At 35.8% G+C, this 16,979-nt stretch overlaps 1 protein-coding gene across 1 annotated transcript; it reads right to left on the bottom strand.

Annotated features, from left to right (window-relative positions):
- Positions 1-1,206: 1,206 nt before the first annotated feature.
- Positions 1,207-5,640, bottom strand: LOC137838311 (uncharacterized). The gene has a single exon (XM_068647561.1). The coding sequence runs from the start codon at positions 5,638-5,640 to the stop codon at positions 1,207-1,209; it is 4,434 nt and encodes a 1,477-aa protein (XP_068503662.1).
- Positions 5,641-16,979: the final 11,339 nt, after the last annotated feature.

Below are 16,979 nucleotides of genomic sequence, written 5' to 3' on the forward strand. Positions count from 1 at the left end.
TTTCAATTACGTTAAAGTAATAATTCGGATGCCGAACGAGGCATAAATAATCCTGATTACGTTAAAGTAATGATTTGGATGCCGAACGAGGCATAAATTGAGTAATAAAAGGAATAGGAGATTTGGATTTTAATTTATAGTGCCTCGTTAAAACCTTCTCGGTTGTAAACCCTCCTTAGGAAAAAACCGACCGAGCGAGGAAAGAGTACACTTTTATTATTAAGTTCAACTGTAATAAAATTTGAGATGCGTGGCATTCCACGTTCTCGGTATGTCCTTCCCAGATAAATGTTCTAAGTAATAGGCTCCGTTGGCTGCCGTATCTGCTATGCGGAATGGTCCTTCCCAATTGCTAGAGAACTTGCCTCCTTCCTTCCGGGCGCTACCCCGCATTCGCCATACTAAGTCGCCTTTGTGGAATTGTCTTGGTTTGACCTTGGAGTTGTATCGTCTGGCCACCCGAATTTTGCATGCTTCTTCTCTAATTCTACACTTGTCCCGAAGTTCGTTGATGAGATCGAGGCCGACCGAGAGACTTTCCTTGTTTAGATCAAGATCAAGGGTTTGTCGGCGGAGAGAAGGTTCTCCAATCTCCACGGAAATCATAGCTTCAGTACCATATGTCAGGCTGTATGGCGTTTCTTGTGTAGTCGTTTGCGGAGTACAACGATATGCCCATAAGACCTCTAAGAGTTCTTCCGTCCAGTTACCCTTGGCTGGGCCGAGACGTTTCTTGAGTTCGTTCAGGATGACTTTGTTTGCAGCTTCTGCTTGTCCGTTTGTCTGCGGATGTTCGACTGAACTGGCGATGTGTTTGATGTGGAGCTTCTCGTAAAATTCAGATAACGTCCGGTCGGTGAATTGCCGACCGTTATCGGTGATGATGATCTGTGGAAGTCCGAAGCGGCAAACGATATTTTTCCATACGAAATTTTGAACATTGCGGGCGGTGATCGCAGTCAGAGGCTCGGCTTCGATCCACTTGGTGAAGTAATCAATGCCGACCAGTAAGAATTTACACTGGCCTTTACCGGGGGCGAAAGGGCCAATGATGTCCATACCCCATTGGACAAACGGCCAAGGTGATAGCATAAAATGGAGTTCCTCAGGTTTTTGGTGGGACAAAGTGCCAAACTCTTGGCATTTAAGACATTTTTGGACGAAACTGGTGCATTCGCCTTGGACGGTCGGCCAGTAGTATCCGGCTCAGAATACTTTGGCTGCCATTGTTCGTGCGCCAGAGTGAGTTCCGCAAATTCCTTCGTGCAACTCTCGGACGACATAGGAAGCTTGGTCGGGCGTCAAACATTTAAGGAGTGGTCGGGTATACCCTCGGCGGTAAAGGTCGTCGCCAATCAAGACAAAACGGGCGGCCTGCAGCTTCATGGTTTTTTCGCCGGGAGGACTACATGTGCCGTTAAGTAAATATTGCTTAATTGGGGTAATCCAAGTAGATTCCGTGTCGGTCGTGAGGCATTCCTGTAGATCGATGCTTGGGCGTGCGAGCGTAACATGGATGACCGACCTATGCATTCCTTTACACTTCGTCGTCGCTAACCGGGACAAGGCGTCCGCGCGAGTATTGTGATTGCGTCGAACATGCTGCATGGAAATTTCAGAAAAGGTGCTCATCGACTGTTTGACTAAGTGATAGTAGCGCTGTAGGAAGCTTTCTCGGACTTCATATTCGTCATTAAGCTTGCCGATGACAAGCATGGAATCACTTTTACAGATTAACTTTGTTATTTCTAATTCTTGAGCGAGGCGTAGTCCGGCTAAAATGGCTTCATATTCCGCCTGGTTGTTTGAAGTTTTGAAGTCGAATTTGAGGGCTTGCTTGATGACAATCTCGCCGGGGCCTTCCAAAACGACTCCAGCGCCGCACGACATTTCGTTGGAGGAGCCGTCCACGTATAGGATCCATGATGAGTGTGCAGTCTCGGCTGAGGAAGGAGTGAGTTCGGCTGCGAAATCAGCAAGAGCTTGCGACTTGATGGCTCCTCGCGGTTGATATTGAATATGGAATTCGGATAGTTCTATCGTCCATCCGATCATTCGTCCAGCTAAATCTGGCTTAGTGAGAATCTTGACAATGGGGTAATTTGTCCGGACAATAATACGATGATTTTGAAAATACATACGCATTCGTCGGGCGGTGATGATGAGAGCCATTGCTACCTTTTCGATCGTTTGGTATCGGATTTCGGCGCCATGGAGGGCGCGGCTGACGAAATAAACTGGTCGTTCTTCAAAATTAATTTCTTGCACTAAGACTGAACTGACGGCTTCGTGTGAAACGGCGAGGTAGACTATAATGGGCTCTCGGGCGTCCGGTTTCTGGATGACCGGCGGGGAAGATAGAAAAGTTTTCAATTGGAGGAAAATTTCTTCGCATTCGGTCGACCACTCAAAGCGAGATGCTTTTTTCAATAGTCGGACGATGGGTCTCGTTCGTTCGGCAAGTTTATGAACAAATCTGGATAGAGCGGTGAGTCGGCCGATAAGTCTCTGAATTTCCTGAATGGAGTTGGGACTTCTCATTTCGGAGATAGCTTTACATTTCTCGGGGTTAGCTTCGATGCCTCTATGAGTTAGCATAAAACCTAAGAACTTTCCCCCCTCGACGCCGAACGCACACTTGTCAGGATTGAGTCGCATCTGGTGTTGGCGGAGTGCCTGAAAAACTTCTTTTAGGTCGGCAATATGTTGTTTGCATGAGTCGGACTTGACGACAATGTCATCGACATAGACTTCAACATTCCTGCCGATCATGTCGTGGAATACATGGTCCATTAGTCTTTGATAAGTGGCCTCGGCATTTTTGAGTCCGAAGGGCATAACTTCATAGTAGAAATTATTGGAATCAGTCATGAATGTTGTCTTCTTTCGGTCGGCCGGGTGCATTTGGATTTGATTATAACCTGAGTAGGCGTCAAGGAAGCTGAGGATGTGATGACCGGCCGCTCCATCAACGAGACGATCAATGGTAGGTAGAGGGTAAGAGTCTTTTGGGCATGCCTTATTGAGGTCCGTGTAGTCAACGCACATTCGCCATTTTCCGTTCGCTTTCTTTACCATAACCACGTTGGCGAGCCATGTGGTGTAATGGGCTTCCCGAATGAATCCAGCTTGTAACAATTTATCCGCTTCGTCACGTGCGGCTTGACGTCGTTCCTCGCCTAGATGTCTTTTCTTTTGAGCTATTGGCCTAGCCTCTTTATACAGTGATAATCGGTGAGTGATAACCTGTGGGTCTACGCCAGGCATATCAGCGGCCGTCCAGGCGAACAGATCGGCATTTTTAACAAGTGTTGTACCGATGGCCATTCGGTCGTCCGGTTTCAGCGAAGTGCCGATGTGCGTAGTGTGGCGATCATCGCGAAGCGGGAATGGATGCAAGTCTTCTCCTGCTTCCATACGGGGGTCGTCCATACGAGGGTCGAGGTCAACAAGGGCTATCATCTGACGACGGGACATGTGCCGTCCGGAACGCCGAGTGGGGGATCGTCCTCGTTTTTGTGGGACTCGGTCGTCCGGATTGGTCGTGTAGAGTCGTCGAGTTGGCTCACTTTTCAAACTTGCGACATAACATTCTCTAGCGGTTTTTTGATCGACATGGATGGTTGCAATGTCGTTAGTTGCCGAAGGGAATTTCATGGCTAAGTGTGGGGTGGAAACAATGGCTTTTAATCTGTTGATGGACGGACGACCGAGCAGGATGTTGTAGGAAGTTTGGGCGTTGACCAGAAGATATCGTACGTTTATTGTTTTGTGGAGACCGTCTTCCTCACCAAAGGTTGTATATAAATCTATATACCTCTTAGTGTCGACCCGTTCACCTGAGAACCCTACAATTTGTTCGTTATAGGGTTGAATATCTGATTCTGGGATGTGCATTTTCTTGAAGATTTCCCAGTATAATATGTCGACCGAGCTACCTTGGTCGACCAAAGTCTTGGCAATTGCGAACTTGTCAATTTCTACAGTGATTACCATAGGGTCGTCCTGGGCTGGATCTATGGCTGTGAAGTCGTCGTCAGTGAAAGTGATTGGAGGTATGTGTGGACGCCTCCTCGTAGTAGCGTGAGCGGACTGGATGTCCCGGAGATGTTTCTTTCGGGCGGAATTTGAGCACCCGCCGCCGGCAAAGCCCCCGGCTATGTAATTTGTTTCGTGGTTCGGTTCGCCCAAGGTAACGGGTCCAGCAATCATGTTGATGACTTCGCGGACTCGTTGGCGAGGGCGAGCGTTTCGGTCGGGACTGGTACTGCGGGCGCGTGTACGCCGAACGGGGCTTTCACTGCGTTTCCGCGAAGCCTGGTTATGGTCAGTTCGGCGTTTGTAATCGTTACGGTATGATCGGTCGACACCACGGGATGGACGGTCGGTACTCCGTGGTGGGGATCTTGAATTCCTTGTCCTCTTGACGAACTGCTGCAAATGGCCAGCCTGGATGAGCTCTTCGATTTTGTCCTTCAACGCTTGACAACCTTCGGTCGTGTGACCAAAATTCCGATGGTACTGACAACGCTTAGCAGTATCTGCATTCGGTGGTGTTTGATACTGTTTTGGTGTCGGAATTAAATCCGTTTGCAGTGCTTCATCTAGGGCTCGTCCCCTCGGCACAGTTAAGGGGGTGTAACTGTTAAACCTGGGGATTCGGCCTCCTCTGTTCCGGTCGGACCTTGGGGTGGTTCGGAGGGTTCGTTCGGTCTCGACTTCTCTTTCTTTGTTCGGGGTTTGGTCTTTGAAGACTCCGGATCCGACGGTTTTGAACCGTTGGTGGTAATCTATGTGTTCTTCGATTTGCATGAATTTGGTTGCTCGAGTTCGAAGGTCTTCCATGTCTTGAGGCGGCTTCTTGATGAGACTCTCAGTAAAACGGCTCGGCCGGATGGCCGAGACCAAATGATGCAATGCAACTTCCTGCTTGAGTCCTCTGATGTGCATACATGCTTTGTTGAACCTATCTAGAAAGGTTCTGAGAGATTCACCTTTTTCTTGTTGTACCGCTAGGAGAGACATGGAGGACATGTGATGCGGTCGGCTGGTGGCATATTGAGTGGAGAATTTTACGGTTAAGATGTCAAAGTCGTCAATGGAGTTCGGAGGCAGCTCTATAAACCAGGTAAGGGGTTCTCCCTGGAGGGACGTGGGGAATACTTTACACCACACATTGTTATCTGTGGTATACAAAGTCATTTGTGTCTTGAAGACATTTAGATGCTCGTCCGGGTCGGTCGAGCCGTCATAGAGTTTAATAGCGAGACCTCTCCATTTGTTAGGAAGTGGTGTGGTGATAATTTCGTCTGTAAAAGGATGACCCCTTTGACTTGACTTTCTTTCGACCGTTTCAGCTCTGGAAGCAGGATTGGTGTTGGTCGGTGTAAGTATGCGAGAGGCGGTTAGGTCGGCCGTGTGGGATTGGCCTTCTCGTTCGGGATTATCGACCTGTCGTTGGAGTCGTGCATTCTGTTCTCTCAATAAGGCGATTTCTTCTTCCTGGCGGCGTTTGTCCTCTTCGTGTTGACGATGGTCTTCCATCCCCTTTTGTCGCAGTTCCTCCATCTGAGTTTGGAGGGTTTGAATCATAGTCATTTGTTCGGCCATAGCGTCGTTGTTGTTTCTTGTCGCAACCATTATAGCTTCAAAGATTGAAGATTTGCCTCGGCCCCACGGTGGGCGCCAATTGTACCTGAGTGGAAAGATGGGGCCCAGGCACGGTCGGTTGATGAGGTATAATTGCTGATGTGTCGGTCTTCTTCTCTTTCGGTCGGTCGCTCCTTCTGGGTGTTTCCTTCGGTCGGGTGGGGGAGGGTACCTGCGAAGGCACTCCGACGCTCAAGTAAGTATGAGATTCTAAGTGTGGTTTAGTAAGTGAATGAAAAACGTACCTTTCTCTGGGTTGAGCACCGTATTTATAGGATTGCCTAATGGGCTTTCTACCCCTTGGATAGGTCTTACCAATCGTGCTCCGGAATACCCGGGGAATATACCTTCTTCACACGCGTATTCCTTATTTTCCGGAGTTGTATTTTAACTACCTTAGTTTTGTCACGCGCCCTCACATTTATTATGAGTTCGGTCGGTCGGTCGGCCACGTGTGTTCGTCCGGTGCCTGCCGGTACAAGAAGGATTGATCAATCCCTAAAGTATCACACATTCAAGAACTTCCATAGTTGGGTGAGTATACGTGACATTGCTTTGTATAATTTTCTTTATTTGGAGTACTTATTTGAATATATATTTTTCCTGAGATTTTGTTCTCTTTATTCAAGAATAGTTATAAAGATTTCACCCAATGACCTAAGAATAGTTTTTCCTGAAATTTTTTTTTCATTAGCTAACCCTTGCTTTTTCTTGTTATGTTGTGAACTGCGATGACTGTACTACATACACGAGCAGATGATCATTAGGTGTCAGAGGGTCTGGAGTTCTTTAAGATGTAGTTTTGAACCTTATATTGTTAATATTTGTATTCTATAAGTCATAATCTTCTAATAGAAATATTTTGAAAAAAAAAACTCCAAGTCGTATAGAAATCGGTAAAACTTCTATTATAATAATTAGATATATTTTTTGGGATGTTACAACTTTTTGTTGTATTAATTAAATGAATAATTTTTGTATAAATTAAATTAAATTATTTTTGTATAAATTAAAGTAACTTTTTATTGTATAAATTAAATTAATTTTTATATACATTAAATTAATTTTTGTTGTATAAATTAAATTAATTTTTTTAATATTATAATTCGGTTTATTAAGATTTAATGTTGTTATGTAATCTGAATGAGAATTAAAGTTTCAGTTTAAAAATTGATAGAATATCACTTCAAATTTTGAAGAGTTAATTAATAAAAGGATACATAATTAATAAAAATATAGAGAATTAATAAAAGAAGTTATAATTTTTTTGGAAAAAAAAAATTATTACCGTTTAAAAATAATTTTAGGATATTGCGTTTTTAATTTTTTTTTTCATTGAATATCTTGTAATAATGTAGATTTAGATTTTTTATTTTTATTTTTTCATTATTATGTTGAATTAATGGTTATGTTGTAATAATTAAGTACCATACAAATTTAGAAGTTTTATTTTTTTTTCTCATTGGTTATATTTTAATAATTAAATATATTTAGAAGTTTTTATTTTTCTATGGTGTTTTAAAAAAATATTGGTGCTGCAGAGAGAGTAAACTTTTTCATTTTTCCATTGGCTATTTTAAAAAAAAAAATTAAAAGGTTATGGTGTACAAAATAATTAGGTGCTGCAGAGAGTAAAAAATATGGGGAGCAGATTGGGCCAACTTTTTCTAGAAAATTACAAATAGTGACGTGGGGTGTATGAATAGGGACTGCAGAGAGAAAACAATTGTGCAACAGAATGCGGACTGTTTCTTCCTGCACCTCCATATCTTCTTCTGTCACCTCCACACAACATGAAAATACATTTTTATCTTTTTTGTGTCATCCTCATAGCCTAGTTTCTGGATTATATAATCCAGAACACATTTGAAAAAAGACTTCCGGATTATATAATCCATAAGTTAAATAAGACTTTCGGATTATGTAATCCATAAAAGAATCATGCATCTGAAAAAAGGCTTCTAGATTACATAATCCGGAAGCTAATTATAAATTTGAAAATGACTTTTAGATTACGTAATCTAGAATATTATAGAGGGCATTTTTGGAAATTCGAAAATTTATGGAGGTGAGAGAAGTAGGTATGGAGGTGGAGGAAGAAACAATCCAGAATGCGCCAACTTTTCAAGAAAATTACAAGTAGTGACATGGAGGTGTATAAATTAAATAGGGACTGTAGAGAGTAACAAATATGGGCAGATTAGGCCGACATTTTCAAGAAAATTACAAATAGTGACGTAGGGGATGTATAAATTAAATTGGGTTTAGGAGCTGCAGAGAGTAAAAAATATGGGCAGCAGATTGGGCCAACTATTTCAAGAAAATTACATAGAGACGTGTGGTTGTATAAATTAAATAGGGTCTGCATAGACTAAAAGTGATAGGCATCATAGACTAAAAGTGACGGGCAGTATTATGGCCTATGTTTTTCATATTAATATGTTGGAAGTAGTGATTTGGGGGTGTATAAACTAAATAGGAGCTACATAGAGTAAAAGTGAAATAGTGGTGTAGAAATCAAATTAGCCCAAGTTTCAAATAACTAAAATATTTTAAAGATTGTCGTAGATAAAAATTGAATTAAGAGAGTAAATTTATTTAATTTTTATGTAATTGGATTACAGATTTTAAGTTTTAAAAAAGTTGATTTCTAAAGTACAATTTTAATTCTAAGTTGTGTTTTATGTATTGATATTCACTTTGATTATTTGGATTGATGAAATTATCCAAATGACTTTTTTTTAACTATTTGAATGATTGTGTAATGCTGGTTTTAAACATTTTTATATCTTCATTCAAATGCAACTCATTAGAGGCCTATAAAATAATATTGTAAAAATATCTATAAACTAATTATTGTATGAATGAATAAAGTAATTATGGATGATGATTCCCATAATAATAAGTGCTATAGTTGCAGAAAAATCTTAAAAAATGACAACGTATCATAATTTTATTTTTCTCATGCTAATAATTTGAAATTAGAAGAATGTCGAGAATCAATGAGGTATTTATGACAAAATGACAACTCTAACTAATGCAATTGAATTATAACCTGTTTTGGTATATTAAAGGGTCGTTAAAACCATAGTCAGTGTTTGAATTTCAATTTCATAGCATTTTTTTTTGTCTGTTGTAGAAAACCCAAAACAGTAAACGAATCTTGAAGAAAAAGGATTGATCAATCCCTAAAGTATCACACATTCAAAAACTTCCGTAGTTGGTAAGTACATTATTTTGTATAATTTTCTTTATTTGTATAATTTTCTTTATTTGGAGTACTTATTTCAATCTTTTCCTTTTTTTTTCCTGAGATTTTGTTCTCTTTATTCAGGAATAGTTATCAAGATTTCACCTAAAAGCATTCAAATATTTTGAACTGCAAACTGTCTTTGGTTATCTTTCACTATCTTCTCATCAAAGAAGATTTCTATAAAAGTAAATTAAAAGGTTTGACTAAGAAAGAAACGATCTTGGACACAAGCACACCATATTTTGGAAACTAATCTATGTAGAATTAAGCCTTAAAACAGTTCCTCCCATTCTGTATTTGAATTTCTTGCTGTCATAAACGAGGATGTTGAAACCTGAATTGGCTGCAGAATCAGATATGAGAAAGAAGCTTGATGGTTGTAACATGTTTAGCAATGGGGAAGCTGGGGAAATGAAGGAAGCAGATATAGAGAAAAGGAACCTGCAATCTTTAAAATCTAAGATGAAGTATGATTTGCGAAAGAGTTTGGCATGGGACAGTGCCTTTTCCACAAATTCTGGTATAGTTCATATTCCAATGGAAATGTATTCAAATAATTTCATTCACTTTTCATATTTATCATCTCGTTCATCCTCAGGAATTCTAGACTTGGAGGAGTTGTTCAGTACTTCAAATTCATCGCACACTGAGAAGGGTTGTGACATGCTGAGACCTAAGCAGGATCAGCATCTGTATTTCAACAATCTGAAACCTGAAATTAAAACTGCTGCAACTGATGGATTCAATTTGAGAAAGAGTTTAGCTTGGGACAGTGCTTTTTTCACAAGTGAAGGTGTGTTTGATATGATTTACGTTCCTTCTAGTTCTTGTTATTGATTCAGTGTGTGCTTCATTTTCTTGATGTTTATACTTTTGGACTTTGCTTTGTCAGGAATTTTGAATCATGAGGAGTTATCTCTTCTAAACAAAGGGCTTAAGAAATCCGAAATGGGTATGCTTCCTCAAATCGAAGAACTAGGGATCTCATCCGAGTCAAATCGTAGTATTGAGAGTGATGCTTCATGTTGCACAAACATTCAAAAAGCTTTTTGTAAGTATAACATTTTTAGGTCGAAAAATTATACTTGTAATTAATAATATAATAAATGTGTAATTAAATAATATAAAAATAATTAAAATAATATTTTTGAGAGTTCTAAATAAGTGTAGAAAAAAAAAGTATCATGACTCTTTTAAGTCATACCTTTTTCATCTAAAAAGAGGGTGTCTATATCCTCCATATTTACTATACTCTATAGGGAATAAACCTTGTCCTGCTTCTACACATGATCCATTTTTGCATATGGGTTCTGTCAATTTCTTTTCCCCCCTGTTAATTACTACATTAGACAATATTTTTTTTTATTGATAATTGTCAATGTTTTATTTGCTCTTCATATCTATCCCTTGATATTACTTTTAAGTTTTATAACATTTGATAGTAACTATATATTTATTATGAAAAACAATACTCATGGATGATTTCATGCATTCCACTCTACTAAATTATATTACTTTTTTGTTTACTTTCAGCAACAGCAAGGATGGATGGGGACAGTGTTCCCAAATTGAAGGTTCGTTCTTGCACTATAATATTATTTGTGTGAAGGTCATTTTTTTTTTCATGATGCAAATTCTTGGAAAAGGAAGAGAGAATTTCTTTTATTAACTAATGATAATTACATTGTCTAGTCCTTCACCACTAACAATAAGACTCTTAAGAGTTGAATTACTTTTATATGTATATAATCTTTATTGCTAATAAAAAAAATAATAAGACTCTAAAAAAATAAATTGAAATAAATCTGTAGATTCTATGATTTTTTTTTCTAATATAAAGATATTATGATATTTTTATTTCAATAATTTTCTCCTTATAATATTTTCAAGTTGGCAAATGAATATCGGTTATTTTTAACTTTATTACAAGATATTAGAATCTCCGTTGAGGAAGTCTCTCAGTGAACTAAAGTCATGTACATACATTAGTTGTGACTATTAAACCTCTATAAAAGTATTATCTTTCATAAAGTTCCTATCAATTACAATATGTTTAGTCTTATCTTGTTGTACGAGATTATGGACAATTCATCTTTGACTTATAGAGAAAAGTTCAATGTTTCATGATTTTGATTAAGTGCTGATAACTATAATGTATAAGACATGGTCAAGATTTGTCATTAAGACAAATGTTTTTTATCATCTAAGATGCAAGTGTTTTGTTTGTCAAACGATTTTCACTCTCTTTACGTACGATAAACATTGTCGTGCTTAATATACATAGTATTAAACTAACTTGTATGTTATGAATATTTTATGATTATTCTATGTTAGAGAAAATATTTGATTCCTACATCTGACCAAAAGAATTTGCAAAAGTTTATGGTACATCAACACTCTCTTGGTAAATGAGTTAAAGTTGTTTTACTTCAATGACTCCTGGTGTATGCTTTGCAATCCTAGAAATGTTTATCTCCTTTGTATGACTTTGTGATTTACATAAATTCAAGTAAAGACATTATGTCAAAGGAGAGATAAGTACACCTACCTATTGGGATGGTGCTTAAAGAAGAGAAAATCATTTAATGTATGCATGGAGTGCATTCAATGCATGCTCATTGATCAAAAAAGGATTTGCAATGACTTTTTTCTTCAATGCCTACATAAAGCTACCTTTCAAGAAGACAAGAACGAGTTTGAATTGAAAAGTGCCAAAACACTATAAAAATATTTTTATACCCTAAAAGCTCTGTAAGTACATTGTTATGTTCATCTTTGGAAAATTAGAAAAGAGAGCTTAAATCTTGGTAATAGGCGAAAGACGCTACTCCTCTCTAGTGAGTAAAACATGTGATATTTTTGTTAGTCAGGAGTGACTATTTGTTAAACAAGGTTAACCAGAAGTGGCTATGATGCAAAACAATAGTCGGGTTTTTATCCAAAAGTGACTTAGTGTTCAAGAATACTTGACGGGTTAGCCAGAAGTGACTACGTTATGAAACAACACTCATATGGGTTAGCCAAGAGTGACTACGAGCCAAAACAATACTCTTTGTAACTTACAACGTTGCATAGTGAAACTCAATCAGTTAATTGAAAACTGGATGTGGTCTGCACTATCGAGTATAATTTTTTTGACTAATTTATTATTTTCCTACTTTCATAAAATTACATGCTAACGTAGGAAAGAGAAGTTTTTGAACTTAGGTTTTGAAATTCTTTTTTAGTTCATCGAACAATATTTGTAAAAAAATTCAAAAAGTTTATGCCTTTGCCTTTTGTGTTTTTTTCACAAATTATATAAAAATGTCAAATTTTATTTTAAGATTACCTAATATGAGCTTTATGTAAAGTTCTTCACACACATTGAGCAAGAACTCAAAATTCAACTTCCGCACTTGAACATGATATCTATTTTGTTTTACTTTTCCAAGGACCAAAAACATACAATACTCAAAGGTAAATTTTATGTCACAAAACAAAACCAACATAGTCGGTATCATTATATATCTTTAGCCAAAGTGTTTCTTTCATTTGTTTCACCATTGTGGAAGGTAAATACTTTTTGTTGAAAAAAATGGGTCTCTTGAATTTTGTCATACATGTTGAGTTTAATAGACACGTACTTTTAGTATAAGGTTTGGTGACAAATGACAATAAATTAGAATTCATCTTATCTTTTTTACAAATTTATCTATATGGAAGTTGTAAATGCATGGAAAGATAAAAAGAATTATCATCTGTCTATATATTATTTATATTATTTATTCTGACTTATATACAATATTCAACTCTGCATTAAAAACATTGATATTTGAAAATTGAGAACACAATTTCATTGTCAAGTATGCCCTTATGCATGTATAAGATTACCTTTACCAGTCACAACACTGACACATTTTTCTACTTTTGAAAGTTCTCTTCTGCATGTGGAAGATCTGATCTCTCATCCCATCTAAAGCCACCAAAGATACAAAGTCGAGTTAGAAGAAATGCCCTAATAGCTCCCACCAAAAGAATTCCTATGTTTTCAAATGAAGTCAATGAGGGAAGCAAAACTGTCAAAGCAAGTGGTAAGGTTTCTAAACGCAATACAAATATCATTTCTTTCTTACTATCCTTGATTCTATGGAATTTAAAGCAAGGACTATTGCAGGAAAGTGTTTGACAGAAAAACCTAATCTCTTGAAGACTGGCAGCAGATATAATGATAGTAATAGTTGTACTACTCTCTCTGGGGAATTTTCATCATTGAGCTCTCAGTCTCATATGAATGCCTCTTCTAATGGATTATGTTCACCCTACAAAAGGTTCTCTATCTGGCAATCATCACCTGAATTTTCACTAGTTAAAAATCGTACCCCACAAGAGAATTGTCACCAAACTTATTCATCTGTTGGAAAGAACTTTTGTTGCATATCACCTTCAGTATCCACTGATGGGTTCTTTCCTGCATCATCATTGACTGAAAGCATCGGTTCCCATGATGGTAATGGAATCATGTGCTCAAATACTTTTAGTGAGGTAAAGGAAAGCAATTATGTTTCATTTGATGCTTCGAGAACTGTGAAGCCTTCCGGTCTCCGAATGCCATCACCCAATATTGGATATTTTGATATGGTTAGTTGTACATGAATCCCTTTTAGATTAACATTGGATTTTGAATAATACTCTCCCATTTCATTTCTCAAAATGAAAACATCAACAACGCATTTCACTCATTATTGTATAATTTCCAAATATCTTTTCTTTATGATAAAGTGTATTAAAATAATGTATTTTGGTAACACTCCAATGGTTGAAACATATATTCATTTTTAAAAATGGCGTGGAAGCTTTTCTAAGTTATTAAAGTTTCCTTTTTTCAGAATAATTTGCTGGTGTCAATAGAGAACCGAGATAATAAGTCACATTCAAGGGCTATCTCAAAGATTAAAAGTGGACAAATGTTGGAAGATGTAAGAAATACAAGGACTTCTACTTGGAAAACAAGAAACATCAATAACTCAAGAATCATGAAGTTTGGTCATAGTGCAGTTTCAACAACTGGTGAGGGCAAGGATTGTTTGACAAAAGATGAGAAAATGATGAATGCGAGAGCACATGAACATGCTTTTGAAAGGAAAACTTGTGCAAAAGTGGATAAAAGAGGAGTGGGGAATAAAATATTAAGAGAAAAGAGAACAATCTATCCTAAACAACAAGGCTTTGGGCGAAAGAACACATCGGGGCAAACACTGTGTACCCAAGAAATGATGCATAAGCTTCACGAAAGTGTGAAGTAAAATTTGATTGGTTTTGAAAACAAAGTCAAAGAACGACTTAAAAACATTTGATGTACCAAAAAGGGTTGGATTCTTACAAAATGTTAACAAAACACTTTTCTATTTGATGTTTTCTAGAAGGAGAATAAATTCTTTCTACTATGTGCATATATGTGATTACTTGTTATTCCTCTTGCGCAAAAAAAAAGAGTATATGTATGAACATTAAAATTAATCAGACTCTAGACTCTGGGTGAGTGATTGCGTAATGATGGTTTTAAACATTTTTATACCTTTATTCAAATGCAACTCATTAGAGGCCTATAAAATAATATTGTAAAATAAATCTATAAACTAATTATTGTATAAATGAATAAACTTATTATGGATGATGATTCGCATAATAAGTGTTATAGTTGTAGAAGAATCTTCTAAAATCGACAACGTATCATAATTGTATTTTTCTCATGCCAATAATTTGAAATTAGAAGAATGTCGAGAGTCAATGAGGTATTATGACAACTGTAACTGATTCAATTGAATTATAACCAAAACTGTTTTGGTATATTAAAGGTTCGTTCAAACCATAGTCAGCGTTTGAATTTCAATTTCATTGTGTCTTTTGTAGAAAACCCAAAACAGGAAACGAATCTTGAAGAAGAAGGATTGATCAATCCCTAAAGTATCACACATTCAAGAACTTCCGTAGTTGGGTGAGTATACGTGACATTGCTTTATATATATATATTTTTTTTTGGAGTACTTATTTCAATAATTTTTTTTTCCTGAGATTTTGTTCTCTTTATTCAAGAATAGTTATAAAGATTTCAACTAATGACCTAAGAATAGTTTTTTCCTTAAATTTATTTTCATTAGCTTACCCTTGCTTTTCTTGTTATGCTGTGAATTGCAATGAATGTATTACGTACATGAGCAGATGATCATACAGGTGTCAGAGGGCCTGGAGAACTTTAGGATGTAATTTTGAACTTTATATTGTTAATATTTGTATTCTATAAGTCATAATCTTGTAATAGAAATATTTTGAAAAAAAAAACTCTAAGTCTGGATAGAAATCGGTAGAACTTCTATTGTAATAATTAGATGTATTTTCTGGGATGTTACAACTTTTTGTTGTATAAATTAAATGAATAATTTTTGTATAAATTAAATTAATTTTTTGTTGTATAAATTAAATTAAATTGTTTTTGTATAAATTAAAGTAACTTTTTATTGTATAAATTAAATGAATTTTGTTTATACATTAAATTAATTTTTTTTTTGTATAAATTAAATTATTTTTTTAAATTTTTTTAATTCAGTTTATTAAGATTTAATGTTGTTATGTAATCTGATGAGAATTAAAGTTTCAGTTTAATAATTGATAGAATATCACTTCAGATTTTGGAGAGTTAATTAATAAAAGGATACATAATTAATAAAAAGATAGGAAATTAATAAAAGAAGTTATAATATTTTTTTGAAAAAAAATTATTACCGTTTAAAAATAATTTTAGGATATTGCGTTTTTATTTTTTTTCATTGAATATCTTGTAATGATGTAGATTTAGATTTTTTATTTTTATTTTTCCATTATTATGTTGAATGTTGTAATAATTAAGTACCATACAAATTTATAAGTTTTATTTTTTTTCTCATTGGTTATATTTTAATAATTAAATATATTTAGAAGTTTTTCATTTTTCTATGGTGTTTAAAAAAAATATTGGTGCTGCAGAATAAGGACTGCAGAGAGTAAAAAATTTGGGCAACAGAATGGGCCAAGTTTTTCAAGAAAATTACAAGTAGTGACGTGGAGGTGTATAAATTAAATAGGAACTGTAGAGAGTAACAAATATGGGCAGCAGATTAGGCCAACATTTTCAACAAAATTACAAATAGTGACGTAGGGGGTGTATAAATTAAATAGGGTTTAGGGGCTGCAGAGAGTAAAATATATGACCAGCAGATTGGGCCAACTATTTCAGGAAAATTACATAGAGACGTGGGGTTGTATAAATTAAATAGGGGCTGCATAGACTAAAAGTGATGGGCAGCATTATGGCCCATGTTTTTCATATTAATATGTTGAATTAAGAGAGTAAATTTATTTAATTTTTAATATTTTATTATTTTTCTTAAAACATTTCAAATTCATTCTTAATATTTTAAACAAGAGCTAATTAATTATTTTAAAATAGTTTAATTGGTTTGTAAACATAATTTAAAATCTCTTTATAGTTTATTTTCTCCACTTTCCTTGAACATTTTTTTTCATATTTGATATTTTTTAATATCACTTGCATTATGTATTTGTTTTTTAAATATTTATTGATCTTCTACACTCTTTCGTACTCACTGAAGTTTCATGATTTTGAACTGTGATCATATTCCCTTATATAAGAAAAAAGGTTGCATGTTTGGATAGTGGAATTGGTATACCATGAAAACAAATGGAAAACTTCTTTATATACTTGATATACTTTTTTAAACTGTATAACCCGGTCAACCATAACTAAATTTTAGTGCTATGAAGCGTAAAATAATGAATTTATAGACTCTATAATACAAGAGAGAGGAATATTACAATGTTAATTTAGATATACATTAATACGTTAGAAAAAAATTAATATATAATTTTAAGCATCCTTTATGCAAACATAAAATTAAAAAAAAAATCCAACTAAAAGAGTAATTGAATAACATAGAAATGGGTAGCATTGTAATTTCATATTTGAAGCTTAGTTGGCATGAATATGACACAATGTGTCCATACATTAATATTATTCACCAAATAATCCATTAATGAACTG

Source organism: Phaseolus vulgaris, chromosome 4 (genome assembly GCF_000499845.2).
Source record: "Phaseolus vulgaris cultivar G19833 chromosome 4, P. vulgaris v2.0, whole genome shotgun sequence".
In the NCBI taxonomy this organism is placed as follows: Eukaryota; Viridiplantae; Streptophyta; class Magnoliopsida; order Fabales; family Fabaceae; genus Phaseolus; species Phaseolus vulgaris.

Coding starts and splice junctions, on each gene's coding strand:
- LOC137838311 (XM_068647561.1), bottom strand. CDS start 5,640: ATGGTTGCGACAAGAAACAACAACGACGCTATGGCCGAACAAATGACT.